Raw genomic sequence first — 21457 nt, 5'->3', positions numbered from 1 at the left:
TGATACGGGTTGCTGCCAGCATCCTAGGTATCAACCAAGTATCTTCTTAAAATATATGATGTTCCGAGTAGCGCAGGGTTTTTTAAAAATTATTATTATTTCCACGTTTCCTCTGACTTCCTAATTTTACCATGAAGTATGGAGAGACAGAGGCAGCTTAAGATGAAGTTGATAACGAGCATCCCATTTATTCTGTCAGCACATCCTGTGTGGTCAGTTATGGTTTGCAATGTTAACAGATTAACAGTTTAACAGAGTTGGAAGGGACCTTATAGGTCATCTAGTCCAATCCCCCGCCCAAGCAGGAGACCCTACATCATTTTTGACAGATGGCAATCCAGTCTCTTCTTGAAAACTTCCAGTGATGAAACTCCCACAACTTCTGAAGGCAAGCTGTTCCATTGGTTGATTGTTCTCACTGTCAGAAAGTTCCTCTTTATTTACAGGTTGAATCTCTCCTTGTTCAGTTTCCATCCATTATTCCTTGTCTGGCCTTCAGGTGCCTTGGAAAATATCTTGAACTCTTCCGCTCTGTGGCAACCCCTTAAATATTGGAAGACTGCTATCATGTCTCCCTGGTCCTTCACTAGACTAGCCATTCCCACTTCCTGTAACCATTCTTCATATGTTTTAGTCTCCAGTCCCCTAATAATGTGTTATGTGAACCCAGGTTCTTGAGATAAATCAGTTCATTGTGGAGCCCATTGAGCTCCAAAGCAACATTTGTCTTCTCCTACTGCAGTCTGTAATATACCATAAAGCAGGGGTGAAATCCAACAGGTTCTGACATGTTCTGGAGAACCAGTAGCGGAAATTTTGAGTAGTTCGGAGAACCAGCAAATACTACCTCTGGATGGCCCGAGTGTGGAGGGAATGGGGATTTTGCAGTATCCTTCCCTTGCCACGCCCACCAAGCCACACCATGCCTACCAAGCCACGCCCACAGAACCGGTAGTAAAAAAAATTGGATTTCACCATTGCCATAAAGATGAATCGTTGCCATACCAACATATTCTGTTCTCTTCCTTCTTCTCTGTCCATTTCCCACACTTTACATTTTGTGTGCGAAGAAGAGAAATATATTGTGAGATTAACTAGCATAACTCTTTGTCTTCGCCTTTTAACTAATTTTAATTTCTTGCCTCCTCTTATTTATTTTTTATTTTAACTTTTATATACACTGTTTTATACTTTAACACTTTATTCTACACCACCCAGAGTCCCTCTCTGAGGGAGATGGACAGTACAGAGATGTGACCAACAAACAAACAACTCTTTGGGGAGTGGGGGTTTACAGCCACATTTTTCAAAGTAGTCTGTTCCAGAGATGACATTCAACCGGTTTGCACTGGTTCGGGCAAACTGGTAGCGGCGATCGCGGATGGACCCGCCCCGCACGATGCTGTCTTATTTAGCCATGTTTTCGAGGCCGGGCACATGGGCGGAAGTCGCACGCATGACGAACTGGTGGTAACAATATATGAAACCCACCTCTGGTCTGTTCCATGGAGTAGTCTTTTGTAGATGAATTGGCTGAGTGTGGGCATGATAATTCTGTTTAACAAATGATTTTATTGTCCATTTTTTGGCATTGATCCCAAAATAAAATAAACCACATTCAGATGAGTTCACCTATGGATTAAATAGGATCTACTCTGTGTTAGGGTTATGATTTAGTTAGTTATAGTTACCTTAAAGATAAAATCATCTGCAGATTAAATCATGTTATAGTTTATCATTGGCTTTAGGAACAAACTATGTATGGACTACCTAAAATCAAATTTACATAAGGTTGTGAAGTCTGGACATGAAAGGGTTGGCTTTTTGGCCAAAGTTTCTGCTAAACACATTCCTGAATTCTTAATTCAAGACATCATTGGCCAGTAGACAGCCTTTTTTCAAGGCAATTTGAAACCGTTTGAAAAATGTTTTTTCTTCCAACTCAGACATGATCTACCCTAATAGATCTACCTTACTGATCTTCCTAAAAATTATATTTTTGATTTGGGCTGATTCGATAGTTCATAGTGTCGAGCCATGTTCTGCAATGGTAAGGTTTGTGTTGTATTGCCTTGATAAATGATAGAAACATTGACAGCAAATCCTGATTTCAAGTGACATTGTTTATTTCACCCCAAACCACTTCATTTGTTTTGAAAGATTTCTGTTAAAACTGTATTGAAACAACTAGCAACAGCAACTGTTCTTGCTTTTTCCTGTTGTTTGATGTAGATTCTGTGAAATTTGCTGCAATTTACTAGGAATTTTGATATTAACTTCTGCAAAGGCAGGAAAAGTTACCAGATCATTAATAAAAGTAAAACATGGAGGCATTTCTTTTGATAAATTATATGGGAGTGTTGCAATCTTTAGTCTAGTTCCTAGATGCATCTGGAGATAAGTGCTTGTTTTATTAAACATCTTTATATTAACAAAGGGGGGAAGTTGTGGGTTTTTTTGGGGTAATTCCTTTTGTTTGTTATAATTTTATCTGGAGATTCAAACTGGATTTGAATGAAGTTCTGGATATTTTAAAGACCAATTTACTCTTTGCTTTTAAGTGTGGACTTTATCTGTTTTAAGTGACTAAAAGTTCTGGAAATTCTTTTTTATTATTATTATTATTCTATTTTTTTTCCTGTCAAAGGATTAGGATTAGGTGAAAGGTTTAATTAGTTTATTCTCGGTTTATATATCCCATAACATATCTAATTTCAGCCTCTGCCCATTACATTTTGTTATTCTTTTAGGGAATGTGCTGAAGATATGATGATGAATTTCTATAGAAACAACAAAGTAAATAATAATTGAGAACTCCACAGATATTTAGTGGAAGTCTATCCAATTGTATTCAGTGGAGTTTCAATCTATACTAAATGCATTTAAGAATTTTCCAAATACAGATTTAGTTTTTACTTTCAAAGGAGAATTCTACAATGAGTATCACTTACTGTGAACTATTCTAAGGGGATATATGTTTATGAGGATAAAAAGGCCCAGTAGAAATATTTAAATAACCAAAGCATTTTTTCTCCCTGGTTTAAAAAAAAATAGTTCAATATATTGTTTTTCTTTTATTCTAAAAATAAAATAAATATTTAAATAGTTATCACGAACATTTGATTTCAGGTCTGATATAGAAACTCTTCCAAAAAGGTATGTTTATATCCCAGAATAATTTTCTCTAAGCTTTTTTACTTTAGATTTTTTTTAAATCCAGCCCTTTATTATTTTTATAAATAACTCAAGTGGCAAACATACCTAATACTCCTTCATCCTCTTTTTCCCACAAAAGTAACCTTGTAAGATTAGTTGGGCTGAGAAAGAGTGATAGATCCAAAGTCACCCAACCATTTTTCATGCCTAAAGCAGGACTAGAACTCATGTTCTCTTGGTTTCTAATCTGGTGCCTTAACCACTAGATCAAACTGTCTCTCTTCAGATCTTACAAATTTAGTTTTTGAAATTTCCCAACAACTACGTTGCCTGGGAATTCTGAGAACGGCAGCCCAAACACAGCCCAAGGTGTCAAATTGTATCCAAAGCATGTGTTAGTATTCTGCATACACCTACAAGTTTGATGCATGAATAATAATAGTACTTAGTTTTATATACTAAGTTTTATTTCATAGTGCAATATGAAACATCATATTGGCTTGCAAAATACATCGCAGATTAGAGATCTAGGCTTCCATAGAAGAGAGTGAGTACACTTGAGATTAGAATGGGGCTTAGTTTTGCTCATAGTCAGGGCCGGATTTAGATGAAAAGAGGCCCTAGGCTATTCCACTTATGAGGCCCTTTCACCTATAGCAGTGGGTCTCAACCTTCCTAATGCCGTGACCCTTTAATACAGTTCCTCGTGTTGTGGTGACCCCCAACCATAAAATTATTCCATTGACCATTGAAAATATGTGTTTTCCGATGGTCTTAGGTGACCCCTGTGAAAGGGTTGTTCGACCCCCAAAGGGGTCCCGACCCACAGGTTGAGAACCACTGACCTATAGTGAAAGTGTAATTTTAATTTTGCTAACAATTTGAATGTAGGCCCCTCTTGATCTTGAGGCCCTAGGCTGAAGCCTAGTTAGCCTATAGGAAAATCCGGCCCTGCTCATAGTTCACTGGTGAAAATGTGACAGGGTGATTGGCACTGTCCTTATGTCTAAAATTCTGTTTAGATAAAGCACCACCACAGCAAACAAAGAATGCAGTCACCATGTGTTTTACTCCTCAACTATATTACAGTAACAGGAAACAGGAAACTACTCAGAACAAAAGAGCATAGAGTATATACCCATGATGGCGAACATTTTTTAAGAAATTAAGTTTTGTTTGATTTAATGTTACAGGGCAATTCCACAGCAACCATAGCAGCAGAGCCCGCCAATCTAGTAACAAAAAATCTCTCCACGGACAATTTAGAGAAGAAAAAGAATGAGGCATCTTCTTATTCTCAACCTAAACTATTAAGGGAAGAAAAACACTATATGTGTCGTATGTATATTTTTATTTTAACTACTCTTTCTTGTCATTTGTTATTTGAGGCCAATTGACCTATATATAATATATATGTAGGATTTCAGGAATCTGCAACCCATCAATTTAAATCTCTGACAAAGAGTTATATGATAGGGTATATAACATATCGCTCTTTGTGAAATGGTAAAATTTCAATTTCATCAATTAGCAACTGTTGTTTTCTTACACATGCCATATCCATCATTGTCACGGATCCTCCTACAGATTACTTCTCACAGTATGGAATTTTTTACATTAAGAAATAAAATATTGCTTTCTCTCACACAATATGTTTCTATCCATATATGCTAAATTTCTCAACACCACCCATATTGGTATTTGGCAGTACACTACTTATGAACTGATCTTTTTGGAGAAAGCCAGTTAATAGTTTTTTTTTCCATGATGATGAAATAAATATCATTTTTCCAGACCATTGTGTTGAAATTCTAATTTGTTTCAAAATGTTTTACATCTAGTATCACAGACATTTACAAGAACCATATACTAAAGTATTTGGCTTGTTAGCTCAATATTATCTGTATCTATTATATATTTGAATCAATATTATCTATTATATATTCGAATTTGACAGTTTGAATCTCACCAGGTTGATTCAGCCTTCCATCCTTCCGAGGTGGGTAAAATGAGGACCCAGATTGTTGGGGGCAATAGGCTGACTCTGTAAACCGCTTACAGAGGGCTGTAAAAGCACTGTGAAGCAGTATATAAGTCTAAAAGCTATTGCTATTTCTGACAGATGGTTTTTCTTTCCTGCTAACGGTAGTTATGATTTTTTTCTGGAGCTGAGTTTCCACTTTTCATTACAGCCCATCTCCTTTTAAAAAAAAAATCAAATTCTGTTTAAAAAGGTTTTGCACAAACAAACCCATTTCATATGGCTAGCAAAAGAAAAACCGAAAACAATGTTCCACATTACCTCTTATAATTATACAATGCATTCTTTTAATTACTTTAACATAGCTGGCAATCTATATGTTTAAAGGGAATTTGCAGAATTCTCTCATTGAATATGCAAGAAGTACTAAGAAGATGATACGGAATATGATGGATGATCACCAGTCTTCTCTAGATTATCTCTCCAATCAGGTAATGGCCAATATTTGCTAAATGGATTTCTTTTTGGGCAATGATAATATAATTGAATTGTTGACAATTAACAGATAATGTGGGCACTTTCTCTGAAAACAGCTTTATATTGTTGTGGGGAAAAATATTGTTCTGTCTTACAATGTCTGAAAAAAAATAACTCCACCCTTGAAAGGCTATGAAAAGGCCATTTACATTGCTGGAAATCTAAATAAGAATCTTGAAATTTGTTAAGAATTCTTCACTTTGACCGCAAATAGTTAGAAACTTTGATTTTTTAAAGAACAGATATGACTTAGGGATAATTCCAGTGGTGGGATTTAAATAATTTAACAACCGGTTCTCTGCTCTAATTATTTCTTCCAACAACCAGTTCATCAAACTGCTCAGAAAGTTAACAACCGGTTCTCCCGAAGTGTGAACTGGCTGAATCCCACCACTGGGTAATTCATTTAATCATCTTAATTTAGGTTATTAAGGGATTGGGGAGTCAATGCATGCCAAAATCCAAGACTAGACACAAGGGACATGATTCTCATGGTTGGACAAGGCAAGCAAGCTTTAAAAAATCCAAATTGCCAACATACAGGTGTCCTCGACTTATCACTGTTCATTTAGCGACGGTTCAAAGTTACAAGGTCACTGAAAAAAGTGAGCATTTTTAAAACTTAACAACCGTTGCAACAGCCTGGATGGTCGCGCGATCAAAATTCAGACCCTTGGCAACTGACTCATATTTATGACCGTTGCAGTGTCCTGGGGGCTTCTGCCAACCTAGCAGTTCGAAAGCACGTAAAAAATGCAAGTAAAAAAATAGGGACCACCTTTGGTGGGAAGGTAACAGTGACCATGGAGATGTCTTCGGACAGCGCTGGCTCTTCAGCTTTGAAACAGAGACGAACATCACCCCCTAGAGTTGGGAACGACTAGCATTTACGTGCGAGGTGAACCTTTACCTTTTTAAACAAGCAAAGTCAATGGGGAAGCTAGATTGACCTAACAACCATGTTATTAGCTTAGCAACTGCAGTGATTCACTTAACAACTGTAGCAATAAAGGTTGTAAAATGGGACAAAATTTACTGGACAACTGTCTCACTTAGCATCAGAAATTTTGGGCTCCATAGCGGTCGTAAGTCGAGCGCTACCTGTAATGAGGATTCAGGTAGAACAGGAAGTGATACAAAGAAAAGAAAGTCTTGAAACATGTTCATTGCTGTTGTCCTTTTTAGAACTCCACTCTTGTACATGCTGTCATAGCAGGGTGAAAGAAAACTTTTAGAGGCAACAGCAATAGCATTTAGACTTATATACCGCTTCACAGTGCTTTCCTGCCATCTCTAAGTGGTTTACAGAGTCAGCCTATTGCCCCCAATAATCTAGGTCCTTATTTTACCGACCTTGGAAGGATGGAAAGCTGAATCAACCTTGAGCCAGTGAGAATCAAACTGCTGGCAGTCAGCAGAATTAGCTTGTAATACTGCATTTTAACCACTGCACTACCATGGCTCAAAGGAACTTCCTAAGGCAGGGGTGTCAAACTCAATTTCATTGAGGGCCACATCAGGGTTGTGGTTGACCTTGGGGGTTCAGGTGGATGTGGCCGATGGGGTGGGTGTGGCCAACTGGGTGGGTGTGGCCAGCTTGATGCCACTCACTGGGCGTGGCTGACTGGGTGGGTGTATTTCCTCTTTGCACTGGGTAGACTGGGCCTAAGCCATGCTGGCCCGATGTTTCCTCTTCGCATTGGGTAGACCAGGACGAAGCCGCATTGGATAGACCGGGCTGAAGTGATGTGGGCTGGCCCCTTACATTTTCCAGGACAGCCCCGCAGGCTGGATCCGGCCACATCGCGGGCCTTGTGTTCGACACTCCTAAGGGAAGTTTCCCTCAGAACAAAGAGGAACTACAGTGAACAGGGGGCCTCTGCTGCAGACACAATTCCAACGTGTTACCTCCCCAAGATGTTTTCATTTTCAAAAAAACTTGCACACCTGGCCAAATTGCATAAATACTATGAACTGTGGGGGAAAAGATCAGCCAGAAAAACAGGAAAAAGATATAGCAAACCACTGTGATCTGTGGATCTTTTGTATTATCTCCAACAATAGAGCCCCATGAATATTTAAAAATCTTTTTTTCTCCTTTGAATAAAGATGGGCTCATGACTGGAAAACAGCCCCGAAATTCTTACATGCAAATCCTTTGGCATTTTCTTGGATTGTGGTCCACATCTGTGTATCTGGTCATGCCAACTTCTGTGCAAATGATTGGAACATTCCTCCCTTTCTACTATTTTCTCGAGCCAATGAAATGCAAAGACAGCTCTAAAATACAATGCCTTAAGGCACTGATTTCAAACTTTTAGCTTCTAAAAATCTTGGAACTAACTTTTTATGCTCAAGAACTACAGAAAAATGATTTTTTTTTTTTTTGGTGGGGTCACCCTAAACAGTCTGCCAAATCCATAACAATGCATTGCTTAGAATTAAGTCCCTTTTTATGCAATAGCGTTTTCCTCCAAGTACATTAATTGCAGCACAGGAATTATTTAATTTCAATGGGCTCATATCCAGTGTTAGCATTACAAAAGCAATGACCAAAGAAATATACTATTGAGTACTCCCACATGTTGAAGATTTTTAAACATTTCTCTTTTTGATTATGCAGATTAATGAACTTATGAGCCGAGTTATGCAATTAAATGCAGACATGTCCAGAAAACCAATTGATGTATTTCCCCATCGAGCAGTCCAGTCTCATGGTAAAGGTTTTTTTTAAAAAATTCCTGCTTAGATTTTACAGTATTTATTGAAATATGTATTGAACTATAAGACAGCATGTTTCTACCATAAAAGTGATACATCCGATGCGGTGTTTTTTTTTATTACCGTTTTTGAAGGTGGATTGTTGCTTGTTTCATTCTGAATAGGTGACAAATGCTTACTCACTATCTGGAATGCTGTGAGAATTTACAGGTCAAATCACCTATAGCTAATTTTGGAAAAGGAAGCAGAGTAAAATGATTATTAATATTGTATCCATCACCTGCTTCAGCCCCCTACTTTGAACTCCCAATTATGTCTTGCACATTTATCTGAAGCCTTTGGCAACTTTGATATTTATTTTATTTTATTTTTTAAAAAAAATTTATACCGCCCCCTCTCCTGAAGGACTCGGGGCGGTATATTTGATGTGATTGAGCCATAGCCTAGGACTGTGATGGCGAACCTATGGCACGCATGCCCAAAGTGGCATGCAAAGCCATGTTGCCTGGCATGTGCGGTGTTGCCTGTTTGTCTTCCGGGTTTCTGGCGCGCATGCGTGTGCAACTATCAGCTGTCTATCATGTGTGTGGCAGTGCCAAGAACCAGTGTGCGCATGCACGCCAGCCAGCTGATTGTTGGGTGCGCATGTGTTCCAGAACCTGGAAGTTCAGCTTTTCCGAAGCGTGATCCCTTCACGTGCATGGCAGTGCAAAAAACCAGCTTGCACATGCGTGCCGGCCAGCTGATCATCAAGTGTGCATGCGCGCTAGAACCCAGAAGTTCAGCTTTTCTGGAGCGTGGCTGTAATGAGTATGCACGCGTACAACATTTCCACACAACCTTTTTGGCTCTCGGTTTGCCATCATTGCCCTAACATACCTTATATTTTGTTTATGTTATGTTCTGATAAAATAACATTTATCAGAACATCTGAAAAGTTTGAAGCTTGTCCTGATATCAGTGGGAACTGTACCAGTTAACGGGCTAAAACAATACTGTAGCCAGTTTCCCATAATAGTCTTTTGTTTCACTTTAAAAAGGAAAGAAAACAGAATAACAAAATGGGAGTAACTGATAAACCTAAGCAGGATGCCCTCCTTTAAACCTCCCTCCCTCCCTCCCTCCCTCCCTCCCTCCCTCTCTCCCTCGAACTGGTAGCGGAAATCGCGGGTGGGCCTGCCCACTTGCCCCGGCTCCAAATCATGGTATTTAGGCACGTTTTTGAGGCCGGGCGCATGCGTGGATGCACACACACTCACATTTGCGAACCAACCAGTAGGGAAAGTAAGGGAATACCACCCCTGCTCTCCTCCCTTTCCCGTCCCTTCCCTTCTTTCCTTCAGTGTTCAATGAAGCATGTACAAGTTTTCCTCTCCATTTTTTTCTGCACAACAACCATCCTGGGAAGAAGTCTAGTCTAAGAGATAATGATAGTCTAAATTCATCCCTTGACTTTCGTCACACAAGATGATCTTTCAAGTTCTACTCTTAACCCCAGCAATGATAAAATCACGCAAAATCTATTCGAACCTATGGACAGCCCCAATTCCTAGGGCAGAAAGAGGCAAGTGAGGTCTCCCTTCCCTTTCCTATCTTCCTTTTTCCATAACAGAGTCTGGGACCTTCATCTAGAACAGGCATTTCCAATCTTTTGGCTTGCCTGGGCCACACTGGGTGAAGAGGAATTGTCTTGGGCTGCATATAAAATATATAATATAGTTAATGTATATAAAAGCACATAATGTTAAAAGTCTCTTGTGGGCCACATTACTACCTGTCCAGGGCCATATGCACCCTGTAGGCTGCAAGCTGGAGATGCCTGATCTACAGCTTTTGTAACATTGTTTTTTATAAGGAAACAAACCCAGATTAAAATATTTCTTGGATGCAGGATCTTCTTGGCTTCTGAAGATTTCCACCTATCATAACTAGCCAGAATCCTTTTAAATTGGGGACAAAAGAATAGTCCTGTCAGTGGGGGAAAAAAAATTACCCCACATCTCTCAGATCTATTGTAGAGGGAATTCCATGTTCAAGAGTTGAGATATTGAACTCTGGTCCCTGGTCTCAAAAAGGATCTTTCATTTAACTAAAACATCCCTTTGTAATGTTGTCCTGTCCTGTAGGTTTAGATTGCAGTGATATTAAAGATACCATTGGATCAGTTACAAAAACTCCAAGCGGTTTATATATAATCCATCCAGAAGGAGCAAGTTATCCCTTTGAGGTAATATTGATTTTTCCTATTTCCTATTTGCTTGAATGTTTTGTCCTTAGGACAGATTATCCACAGGAAACCTGACCATGGTCGATACAATTAATCCAATGTTCTGACTTCTCAGAATGCTAGACAGGGTTCACTAGGCTTAAAAAGGGTTAGCCAGAAAGCTTGGATAAGATTCAGTGGCAAAGTTAGGCAAAATTTTGGGAAATCTCCAAAAGAGGAAAATTATTTTGTACAGAATTGTAGTTTTGACAAATCAAAACTATAGGACCTCATGATATCTGGAATCATAAGCCCATCTTTCCCACCCTTTGCTCACCTGCCCACCAATAGAAAGCTCCTGGACAAAAAGTATTTTCTTAGATAGATGTTTAGCCTTAGCTAAACTTCATGATTTTATGACAAAATAGACTCAGAACAGAACTGCACATAAAACAGTTCCAGAGTTCTAAGCTGTTAACCTCCCACCATTCTTGGGTTTATCCCAACACTGTTGCTTACAAAATGAGTGACTAATAAAAACCTAAGAAAATGTGCTTTCAATTCAGCACATCGATGAAACTCTGCAGGAGACTTCATAGAAAAAACGCAGCATAAAAAGTGAGCCAATGTTATATTTTCAGAGTTTAATAATAGCAATAGCATTTAGACTTATATACCGCTTTGTAGTGCTCTACAGCTCCCTGTAAGCATTTCTTACAGAGTCAGCATATTGCCCCCCCCAAATCTGGGTCCTTATTTTACCAACCTTGGAAGGATGGAAGGCTGAATAAACCTTGAGCCAGTCAGGATCGAACTGCTGACAGTTGGCAGAATTAGCCTGCAATACTGCATTCTAACCACTGCTCCACCATGGCTCTAATATTTTGGAATGCAATCGATCAATTTGTGATCAGCATGATCAACAGCTCAACATTTAAAAGATCTCATAAAAGTTAGAGAATTTAGAAAAGTACTCCTTGATATGAATGGAAGGAGAATCCTGAAAGCGAAATTTTGAACTCTTTTGAATTAAAGGAAAATGTAAATGTGGAAATAAAGAAACAAATGATGAAACTGAAAGGTAAAACATTGAACCTTTAGTTTAAAATATTATAAGATGAATAAATACAGGCTGCAGTCCTATACAATATTTTCTGGGAGAAACTGGGTTTATTTCTGTGAAAATATGAAAGGGGAGTTGTATTTTAAAACCGGCATACTTTGAAATCATTTGCATTTTTTTCCCAAAAGCAATGAATTCATTTTTTCCCTATGACTTAGAAAGCATGGAATGTTTCAGCATACACTGGAATATTTTCAGAAATGACAAAAATTGTTTCAACCAATGTTAACTTTTTCCCAACTCTTAGAAATTAATACCAGTGTCTACAAAAATTGAAGTCATCAAATAAATGGAAATATTTAGTTGTAAATTTGGATATAGATCAGAAAGCAATGGAAAAACATGTTATGACAGATAATACTATAAAATGAGGAATGAAATTTCAAGTTTCAGAGGGATCAAAACAGGGGTGAAATGCTACCGGTTCGGACCGGTTTGGCCGAATTGGTAGCGGCGGTGGCGCATGGTTTGGAGAACCGGTAGCAACAGCAGCACGAGGTTCCGCCCACCTGCCCAGACATCATTACTTCCTGGTTTTAACCAGGAAGTAACCTGCTTTTGACCCTCTGCACATGCACAGAAAGCTTTGCGCATGCGCAGAGGGTCCAAAATCGCACATGATGTGCACAGAGCATGCACTTCCGAACTGGTACGGAAGGTAAATAGATTTCACCCCTGGATCAAGACCAAGAAGTATCAAAAAAATTAGGTCTCCTGGTTTAAACACCAAAGAAATTATATTCCTGAACATGTAGCAGGAAAAAGAGCACTCCTTCCCTCACTGGATATGACATCAAACAACAAAATACTTACAATTATGGTGCCTTTCTTTTGTTTGCAGATCCAAATTGTTAAGAATTATTTTACACCCATGAAAATTTCCTTGCCTGCTTTCAAAATTGAAGATGCAACCACATATTATTTACTGATCCAATAACCACGGGTCATTAAAATATTTAGAAAATATTCCTTTCTAAACAGACAAAACTGTGCAGAATATACCATCAGATAGCCACTTTTAACAAGTTTAAATATTTTTTTTTAAAAAAAACCCTCTTGTATATTTTGTTTGAAGTTGTAGGGTCTGCGGGGTTTTTTTACATTGCAGATAAAATTGTATTATTATTTTTTTTAAGAAAAGCTTATGACTCCTGATAAAATTTGTTAGTCTGAATATGCTACCAGACTCTTACAGATTCTCAGCTGCTTGCAAAACATAAGATCCAACTCCATACATATTTACATTCCATATGGACATTAGAATTAGTTTTGTTTCATTCAGGGGGAAAAGTCCACATGCTGCATTTGTAACTTGTTAATAATTCATTACATCCAGGGCCGGATTTAGATGAAAAGAGGCCCTAGGCTATTCCACTTATGAGGCCCTTTCACCTATAGTGAAAGTGTAATTTTAATTTTGCTAACAATTTGAATGTAGGCCCCTCTTGAACTTGAGGCCCTAGGCTGAAGCCTAGTTAGCCTATAGGAAAATCCGGCCCTGATTACATCCATAAGGCAAGTTTTCACTGGGACCACCAGTTGGTTTATTGGGGATCCTTAATTTTATTCCCATGCTACTCAACCTCTGATTTAGGTCAGGTGGAAAAAGAAAGACTGGCCTCAAATCACTCAGTCAACCTAGGTTTCCTCTGCTCTAACCCAACATCTTAACTGATGCATCACATTGGCTCATGACAGGATTCTTTTGCTGCCTTAATCATTTTAGGTTTTGTGTGAAATGGATTTTAGAGGAGGGGGCTGGACAGTGATTCAGAAGAGAACTGAAGGAACAGTTGAGTTTCAAAGGACATGGTCTGAATATTTGGATGGATTTGGCGACCTTTCAGGTATCAATTTATTATTCATGCTACAGCTCTTCCTAGTTACTCAAATGTAGCTCAATGTCCTAATGTATGGGTCAAAACAGCAGACAATTACAATAAACATTTAGCTTACAAACTTCTGTGGTCTTAGATGTAAAAGATTCACGACAACTGCAGCCATCTTCATCTTCAAATGATACTAGAGGAGATATCTTAGAACTGTGATAGTGAACCTATGGAACGTGTGCCACAGCTGGCATGCAGAGCCCGCTCTGCAGGCAAGTGAGCCGTCGCCCAGCTCAGCTTTATCGCTCATGCGCGTGCGCGCCTCCCACCAGCCAGCTGATTTTTGACATGTGCGGGGGTGAGGCGCATGTGGGAGATGCATGCGCATGCGCAGGGGTGGTCACATGCACATGTGCGGGGGCGGGGGACTGTGGGGGGTGCAGTGCACCCCCAACGGCCCGTTTTTGGGCCCAGAAGGCTGCAGGGAGGCCTGCTAGGCCAAAAACAGGGGGCGGGGAGGTCACGCGCATGCGATGGGTGGAGTGGGGGGTTGTGCGCATATGCGCAGGCAGGGGGCCACATTGCACTATGGGTGCCGGCACGTGTGTGCTTTTACTTTCGGCACACAACGAGAAAAAGGTTAACCATCAATGTCTTAAAATGATCTGAAAGGTCAAGTCAGGAAATTCTGAAGAATTCAAATATCAGATGGGAGAACAAGAACGAGGCCTGCTTTTCTTCTAACACCAGAGAACTGTAAATGGAAAGTTTAAATAGTGAGATCCCCTTATGAACTGGTGTTAAATGATTTAAAATGCTTAGGGGAATCCATGTTTCTGCAAGCCATGGTCAAGTGACCATGGAGGGTGGGGGGATGATGTCAGATTTTGAAACTGGATCATAAGTAGGTTTTGGGGGGTTCATTGGAATCTTGAGTGCTAAGAGACTGGTAGTAAAGTGAAGACTACCTTTATGAAACTAGAGTTGATGATGCTGAATGGGACATTGATTTGGGAAATGGAAAATTGACCATACAGATATAAAAGAATTTCTCCATATTTCCCACCAGGATCAGCTGCTGGAGGGGCCGGCAACAGTTAGTTTCAGAGAAAGCTGTGAGAACATGGGCAAGGCATAAGGATTTTTCAATTCTATATTCTGTTTTTTTGAATAGGGGAATTTTGGCTCGGTCTCCGAAAGATTTTCCACATAGCAAACCAGAAAGAAACCAGTTTCATGCTTTATATAGACTTGGAGTCTGAAGATGACATGTATGCGTATGCATCGTATGACAGCTTTTGGCTAGAGGATGAAGTGTGCTCCTTCAAAATACATCTAGGACGTTATTCTGGAAACGCTGGTAAGATTTGGGGGCCCAAATAGTCGGTTTTTGAAAGCAAGTTTCTACAATACGGGGAAATATTGTCTGTAGCTGCACTGGCTAGTCCAGAACCAAATCACAAAGAAAGAATACACCCAGGTCCTTTTCAACCCAACTCTTTATGTTACAGTGGCCAAAATGGCCTCTGGTTTTAGGCTCTTTGACAAAAAAAAAGTCCATGGGCCATTTGCAGAATGAATTATTCATATCAGCTATAAGTAAACAGCTAAAATTAAATCAAGTTGCTGTCATTGGAGAAGGTGGGTTTTGGCCCGTGATTCCCTGCTGCAATCTGCAAAATTGTTCACCTTCCAATCGTTGTCGTTTTTTTAAAAAAAACTTTTTTAGTGCTTTCAAATCTTCAAGAGTCAGAGGTCTTCAGGGGCTTTCAGAGGACTAGTATGATGGGATGGGTTAGGTGTTTCTTTGAATCTCAGGGGAAGGAACCTCATTCCAGAGGGCAGGAGCTGCTACAGAGAAGGTACGCTTCTGGGATCCTGATCAGGGGGTGGGCTGCTGGGGTTTGGGAGAACCTCTAGCTAAGATTCTGTGCAGTTTGGAGAACCCCCAAATCCCACTCCTGGCTGGCCGCGCCTACCCTGCCCCGCCTCTCCCAGAAGTCCCCACGCAGCCCGTTTTGAATGCAGATAAGTGCAGAGCATGCATGGAGGCTTGGGGTGGGTGGGTGAACAACGGGCCTACCGGAAGTTCGGAAAGGGCCTCCAGAGCCTGGGAAGGCCATTTTTGCCCTCCCAGAGCCTTGAAGAAAGCCCCCCCCCACTGTGGTGCAGGAGGCCAACTAAGCCACGCCCACCATGGTCAGGCCTACCCAGCACCTGGGCAGAGAACCCCTTGATAAAATTTTTGAAGCCCACCCCTGGTCCTGTTGTTATTGTTTAATTGAAGGAAGCCAGAGTGCACTAACCCTACCAGACTGGATTGTCCAGGCAGATATTATGGGAACAGGTGGTCCCTCAAGCCCCCTATGCTCTCTTTAGAAGCATAGCAAACAACACCAGGAACCTGGTGGTGCAGTGGACTAAACTACAGTTAAAGTAGTATTTAGCTGCCAGCTGTCTGCAATTACTGCGAGTTCAATTCTCACCAGGCTCAAGGTTGACTCAGCCTTCCATCCTTCTGAGGTAGGTAAAATGAGGACCCGGTTTGTGGGGGCAATAAGCTGACTTTATATAAAATAGAACACCGCTTGGGGGGGCAAAAGCCCTACTAAGCAGGTATATACAAAAGTATGAAGGCTATTTTATAGTGTTGCCAGGTGTCCACTATTTGAGCGGACAGTCCACTTTTTTCACATTATGTTCACTATTTATTTTCACAAAATAGTGGACATTTTTTTTTTATTCAAAAGCTTTATGATGAAATTAAATTAAATTAAATTAAATTAAATGTAATTTAATATTTTACATATTATTATAATATATTTGATGTTTTGAATTTTAAGTAAAGTTTTGAAGTGATTCTTTTAATACGTGTTAAAATGTTTGTAAGAAAATATATAATTTAATTGTAATTTTTTTTTAATTTTTTTACTACTTAAACCCCTCCTCCCCCCTCCCCCGCTTGTCTGCTATTTTTTGGAAGCAGACCTGGCAACCCTATTGCTTAAAAGCATTGTAAGCCTCCCTGAGTCTCCGGAGAAGGGCGGCATATAAATCAAACTAATAAATAAATAATAAATAATTAAACACCTTGAATTGCACCCAGAAGCAAACTGGCAACCATTGTAGTGTGCAAAGCAGAGGTGTTATATGGATATCCCCAGGCGTGCTCATCACTGCCCACACCGCTGCATTCTGGACCAATTGAAGCACCCAGGGGTCTTCAAAGGCAGTGCATGATACATTATATGGATATGGTACATGTGTGTGTGTTGATGAGAAAAAGAAAGAGAGAGAGGCCATCCAACATCCCCAAATTCACCTGCATTTGCTGTTCTGACCTAGGCTCCCCCAGCAGCACGAAGCCGAGTCCTTGTCCCAATAAACCCCTTTTATTTAATTTACAGTGAATTCCTCTCCAGCAAAGTCTTTCTTCTCCCACAGTTTTTCAAGATAATTCACAATTACCAACCTTTATCAGGCTTGGAAAGTGGCCAGGCTGATATCTTTCAGACGCCACAATACTTGGCAAGAATGTAGTAATGAACTAATTGTCTCCTGCAAACTCCACTCCCCTTTCGCTCCTCTTTTATTCCCTCTAGGAGGGCCCATTCATTGTCCACCTGTGGCCTTACTCCCAAATTGACCCTTGCTCTTTAGCTGTTCCCTTCATCTGGCAACTCTGCGCATGCGCACACTGGGAACAGGCTCCATCTGTTCATCTGCCTCACTGATGTCTGACTCCAAAGGCAGCTGATAACTGGCATACGGCTCTGGCCCCCTCTCTGCCTCCGATGCAGAGCCCTCATCAGAGCCTTCCCCAGACTCCAGGACTGGCCCATGTTCCTCCCCAACCTCCTCACTGTCTGAATCTGCTGCCAGATCCGCTGGCAGCCCACAACACTTGCTTTCCTTTCTGTTGTGAAGAAATGTCTTAAACCTGTGCCTAATATGGCACAATATGTCCTGGCATATTTTCTTCCACGTCCTTACAATGTTGCCTTCATCTTGTGCTCAGCCTGTAGAGAAGCAGCCTGATATCTTTAGCTGTACAAGTCTTCAAGGAAAGAGTGAGAATGTGTAAATCTGATTTTCTCATTAATTCCCTTGAAGGGAAACCAAGTCCCTGGATGACCAGTCACTGGGAAGAGAGGAAATAGAGGCAGGATAGGATTTGGCAACGAGGACATTCATGCTGGTAGCTTTCTTCTGACTCAAGGGTAGCAGGATAATGCTCTATATGGTTGGCGAGCAGTTCAACTCCGCAATGGGGAAAAAACCTTTGGTTGCATAACTTCTGAGTTGTTCTTGTAGCTTATTTGTCACAGCAATTAATAAAGACTCTTTTTATTCTTCTGAGCAGGGGTGTCAAACTCAAGGTCTGCGGGCCAAATCTGGCCCATGGGGTGCTTAGATCTGGCCCACAGGTGGCCCTCCCGAGCTCTGATTTTGCTGGCAGAGTGCTCAGACCACCAGAGGCAGGAGTGACATTGAGCTAACCATGCCCCCTGGCCATACACCGGTCACACACCTCGGCCACACACCCCGATCCAGGGGTGAAATCCAGCAGGTTCTGGAGAACCGGTAGTGGAAATTTTGAGTAGTCCAGAGAATCAGTAGCAGAAATTTTGAGTAGTTCAGAGAACCAGCAAATACCACCTCTGGCTGGCCCCAGAGTGGGGTGGGAATGGGGATTTTGCAGTATCCTTCCCCTGGAGTGGGGTGGGAATGGGGATTTTGCAGTATCCTTCCCCTGGAGTGGGGTGGGAATGGAGATTTTGCACTGCCATGCCCACCAAGCCACGCCCACCAAGCCACGCCCACAGAACCGGTAGGAAAAAAAATTGGATTTCACCACTGCCCCGGTCCCCCCGAGGTCAAACACAACCCTGAAGAGGCCCTCAATGAAATCAGGTTTGACACCCCTGCTCCCGAGTGTCCGATTTGTGAATGATTAAGGCTCTCATTAATTCCAAATACTCATAGAAGAAGCAAACTGAATGATCTTTGATGACCATTGTTCCCTCCTTATTTGTTTGTTCCTGCTTAGGTGATGCATTTCGGGGATACAGAAAAGAAGATAACCAGGATACATTACCTTTCAGTACCTTTGATGTGGATAACGATGGTTGCAATCCAGCCTGCTCTCTCCAAGAACCGCCTATCAAGAGCTGCAGCAACTTTAGTGAGAAGACAGGCTGGTGGTTTAACCAATGCGGTCTTGCCAATCTTAACGGTGTCCACAGATTCACAAGGAAGTTGCTGGTATCGGGTATCCAGTGGGACACCTGGAAGGTTGATAACAAGCCAGTTAAAATTAAATCTGTGTCAATGAAGATCAGGAGAACATACTTCAGATAAGAGGATAACGTCATCAACATCCAGAAATTAGGCTGTCTAATAGCACTTCCTGGTCTAATATGCATAACATTTTAGCGTAACGATTTATTGAAAGATTTGAGGCACTTTGCACACTGCATTATTTTGCAATTGCACTCTTCAGGACAATGTAATTATATTTCCACCATAAATGCATTTGTGATATTTTACTGCACCGCTGAATGCATCAATGACTTACTGTATTAGCATGCCATTACCAGATTGGAAAACTATAAGCACGATAATTCCAATTCCCCTCCTTTGCTACTGCTGATCAACTTTTCTTTAGAACAGTCAGCAGAAATGCAGACCTGCAAATTTAAAATATCAGCTTTATTTTAAAAGAAAGGATATGAAAAGGAACATAATTGCACAAGCAATTGTAGTAAATCAGCAAAGGTAGTAAACCATAGGGCCGGATGAGAGATGCTTTTTTACTTTTTTAGTGAATGATGAAAATGGGGGAATAATCCTCAACATGGTTAAATATCTGACTATGCAAAGATAACGTTCAGACTGAGGTTAAACTTTTGTTTTTTAGAGATAAGAGAAGAATACAGTTAGTCCTCTTTAAGCAACTGTTCGTAGTTAGGACAGAGATGAACACGTTTGAGACCGACCCTTGCATTTATGGACTTTGCAGGTCTGTAGAGCAAAGGAAAGTTGAAGTAAGATCATAAGCACAGTGGTGGGTTCACTTAGTGACCACTTTGCTTAACAAACAAGTTGCTGGTCCCTGCTGGGGTCATTAAGTGAGGACTACCTGCCCTGGGGAAAAGGCCCAGGGGTGGGCTACTGGGGGTTCACAGGGGTTCGGGAGAACCTCTAGCTAAGATTCTATGTAGTTCGGAGAACCCCCAGAACCCCCACTCCTGGCCGGCCCTGCCCACCCTGTCCCTCCCTTCCCAGGAGTCCCCATGCAGCCTGTTTTGGATATAGGTAAGTGCAGGGCACGCACAGAGGCCCAGGGAGGGTGAAAAACAGGCCTACCGGAAGTTCGGGAAGGCTGGAAACGGGCCCATTTCCGGCCTCCAGAGGGCCTCTGGAGCCTGGGGAGGCCATTTTCGCTCTCCCGGAGACTTGAGAAAAGCCTCTGGAGCTCAGGGAGGGCAAAACGCCCCCCCCCCCCCGCCGTGGTGCAGGAGGCTGACTAGGCCATGCCCACCATGGCCACGCCCACCCAGCAACCAGACAGAGAAACCCTTGCTAAAATTTTTGAAGCCCACTCCTGAAAAAGCCTTCTACCTTATTTGAGGCTGGTTATTTGCAATAGATAACTTCTTTGCAGTACAGGTAGTCCCCGATTAATGTTTTGTTCACATCGTTAATATCTGGAATGTGTTCTGTTCTCTTTAACAAATGCTTTGTTACAGCCTTTTAAAATAAATACTATCACTTGGCATTTCTATCGTGTGGCACTGTTGAGAGAAAAAAGCACAGCTCTGATCATATTAAAGTCCTATGGTTAACAATCACGAGTTACTGAAACCAGTTGCCCGAGTATGTACACTACACTCTACCATAAAAAAACTACAAGGAGTGGATTCATGCAACATACCTGGCTTCCAGGCAGAGTGAGGAATGGGTATAAAAATGTCTGCCTGCTTTGTAGTATGCTGTGGGAAGATATACATCTGGTTCAAGCTGGGAGAAAGCCACTGGAAACATGGAGGCTGATTGGAAAGATGGTTTATTGATGAAGCAGAACCAAATGGGGTTATGGTTCTGGGCAGCGGACAAAATGGAGTTGAAAGTGGAGGGGGGTGTTATACCTTCTTTGGGCTTTGTATTTGAGCTTCCTGTTCCTGTGCAAGAACATGTCCTTTAATATTCAGTTGGCTGTTGTCAGATTCCTATGGGGTCATGTAGGGGTCATAGCTGGCTCTATAGGCAAAAGAGAAAATGCAAATATTTTTTAATATTTCCCAAAATATTTCATCCTTCTAAGAGGGATAGACGTTGACTTTCTACAATGCTATTCAAAATTTTTCAACTTGTTGCAGAGATGAGATAAGAACTCTCAGAATTCCCAAAAATCGTTGCCTGGAATTCTGGAGTTCTTTTATTAGAACATTTGGAGAGGTCATGTTAGGGGCAGTTGTAACATAATGGACATTTTTTTAATTTCCCCATTTGGTCCCTTTTCTCCATGCTAACTTTAATTTTAATGAAAGCTATTATTTAAAATGATTCTTAGTATTACTCAGCAGCTGAGAAAAAGATGTTTTTTGCATTAAGTGAGGAAATCGGGCTCTAACTGACGTGGCAGTAGATGTAGACTGCTTTAAACATCTGGACAGAACTGAGCAATTTAGTCCAAGAATTTTGCTTTTTCTCTGAAAAGTTTATGGTCTGGGTTGCATAGCCTCTGAAATGCACTTTGATGGCAAGCCTTCAGTGTCTCTCTGTCTCTCTAAATGAAGTTAGCTGAATTCTCAGTAAAGTCCATTTATTTACATATTGCCAATTGCTCCTGGATCTGCAAAGTTCCTCGGTGAGAAGCACATATTTAGTGCAGGGAACTT

General features: G+C 40.9%; 1 protein-coding gene across 1 annotated transcript; it reads left to right on the top strand.

Annotated features, from left to right (window-relative positions):
• The first annotated feature begins 1862 nt into the window (after nt 1-1862).
• ANGPTL5 (angiopoietin like 5) lies at nt 1863-20334 on the top strand. The gene is made up of 8 exons (XM_034408956.3): nt 1863-2050; nt 4350-4494; nt 5525-5628; nt 8298-8391; nt 10522-10622; nt 13451-13571; nt 14728-14913; nt 18604-20334. Exons 1-8 carry the CDS (start codon nt 1949-1951, stop codon nt 18912-18914), a joined length of 1164 nt encoding a protein of 387 aa, XP_034264847.2. The 5' UTR covers nt 1863-1948; the 3' UTR covers nt 18915-20334.
• Nucleotides 20335-21457: the final 1123 nt, after the last annotated feature.

This window comes from Pantherophis guttatus, chromosome 5 (genome assembly GCF_059756535.1).
Source record: "Pantherophis guttatus breed Tessera chromosome 5, ASM5975653v1, whole genome shotgun sequence".
In the NCBI taxonomy this organism is placed as follows: Eukaryota; Metazoa; Chordata; class Lepidosauria; order Squamata; family Colubridae; genus Pantherophis; species Pantherophis guttatus.
Note: the sequence above shows the minus strand (reverse complement) of the source record. Positions and strands in the feature narration are given on the sequence as shown.

Coding starts and splice junctions, on each gene's coding strand:
- ANGPTL5 (XM_034408956.3), top strand. CDS start 1,949: ATGATCTACCCTAATAGATCTACCTTACTGATCTTCCTAAAAATTATA. Junction 5,629..8,297: donor TAGATTATCTCTCCAATCAG/GTAATGGCCAAT, acceptor TTGATTATGCAG/ATTAATGAACTTATGAGCCG. Junction 10,623..13,450: donor GAGCAAGTTATCCCTTTGAG/GTAATATTGATT, acceptor TAATCATTTTAG/GTTTTGTGTGAAATGGATTT.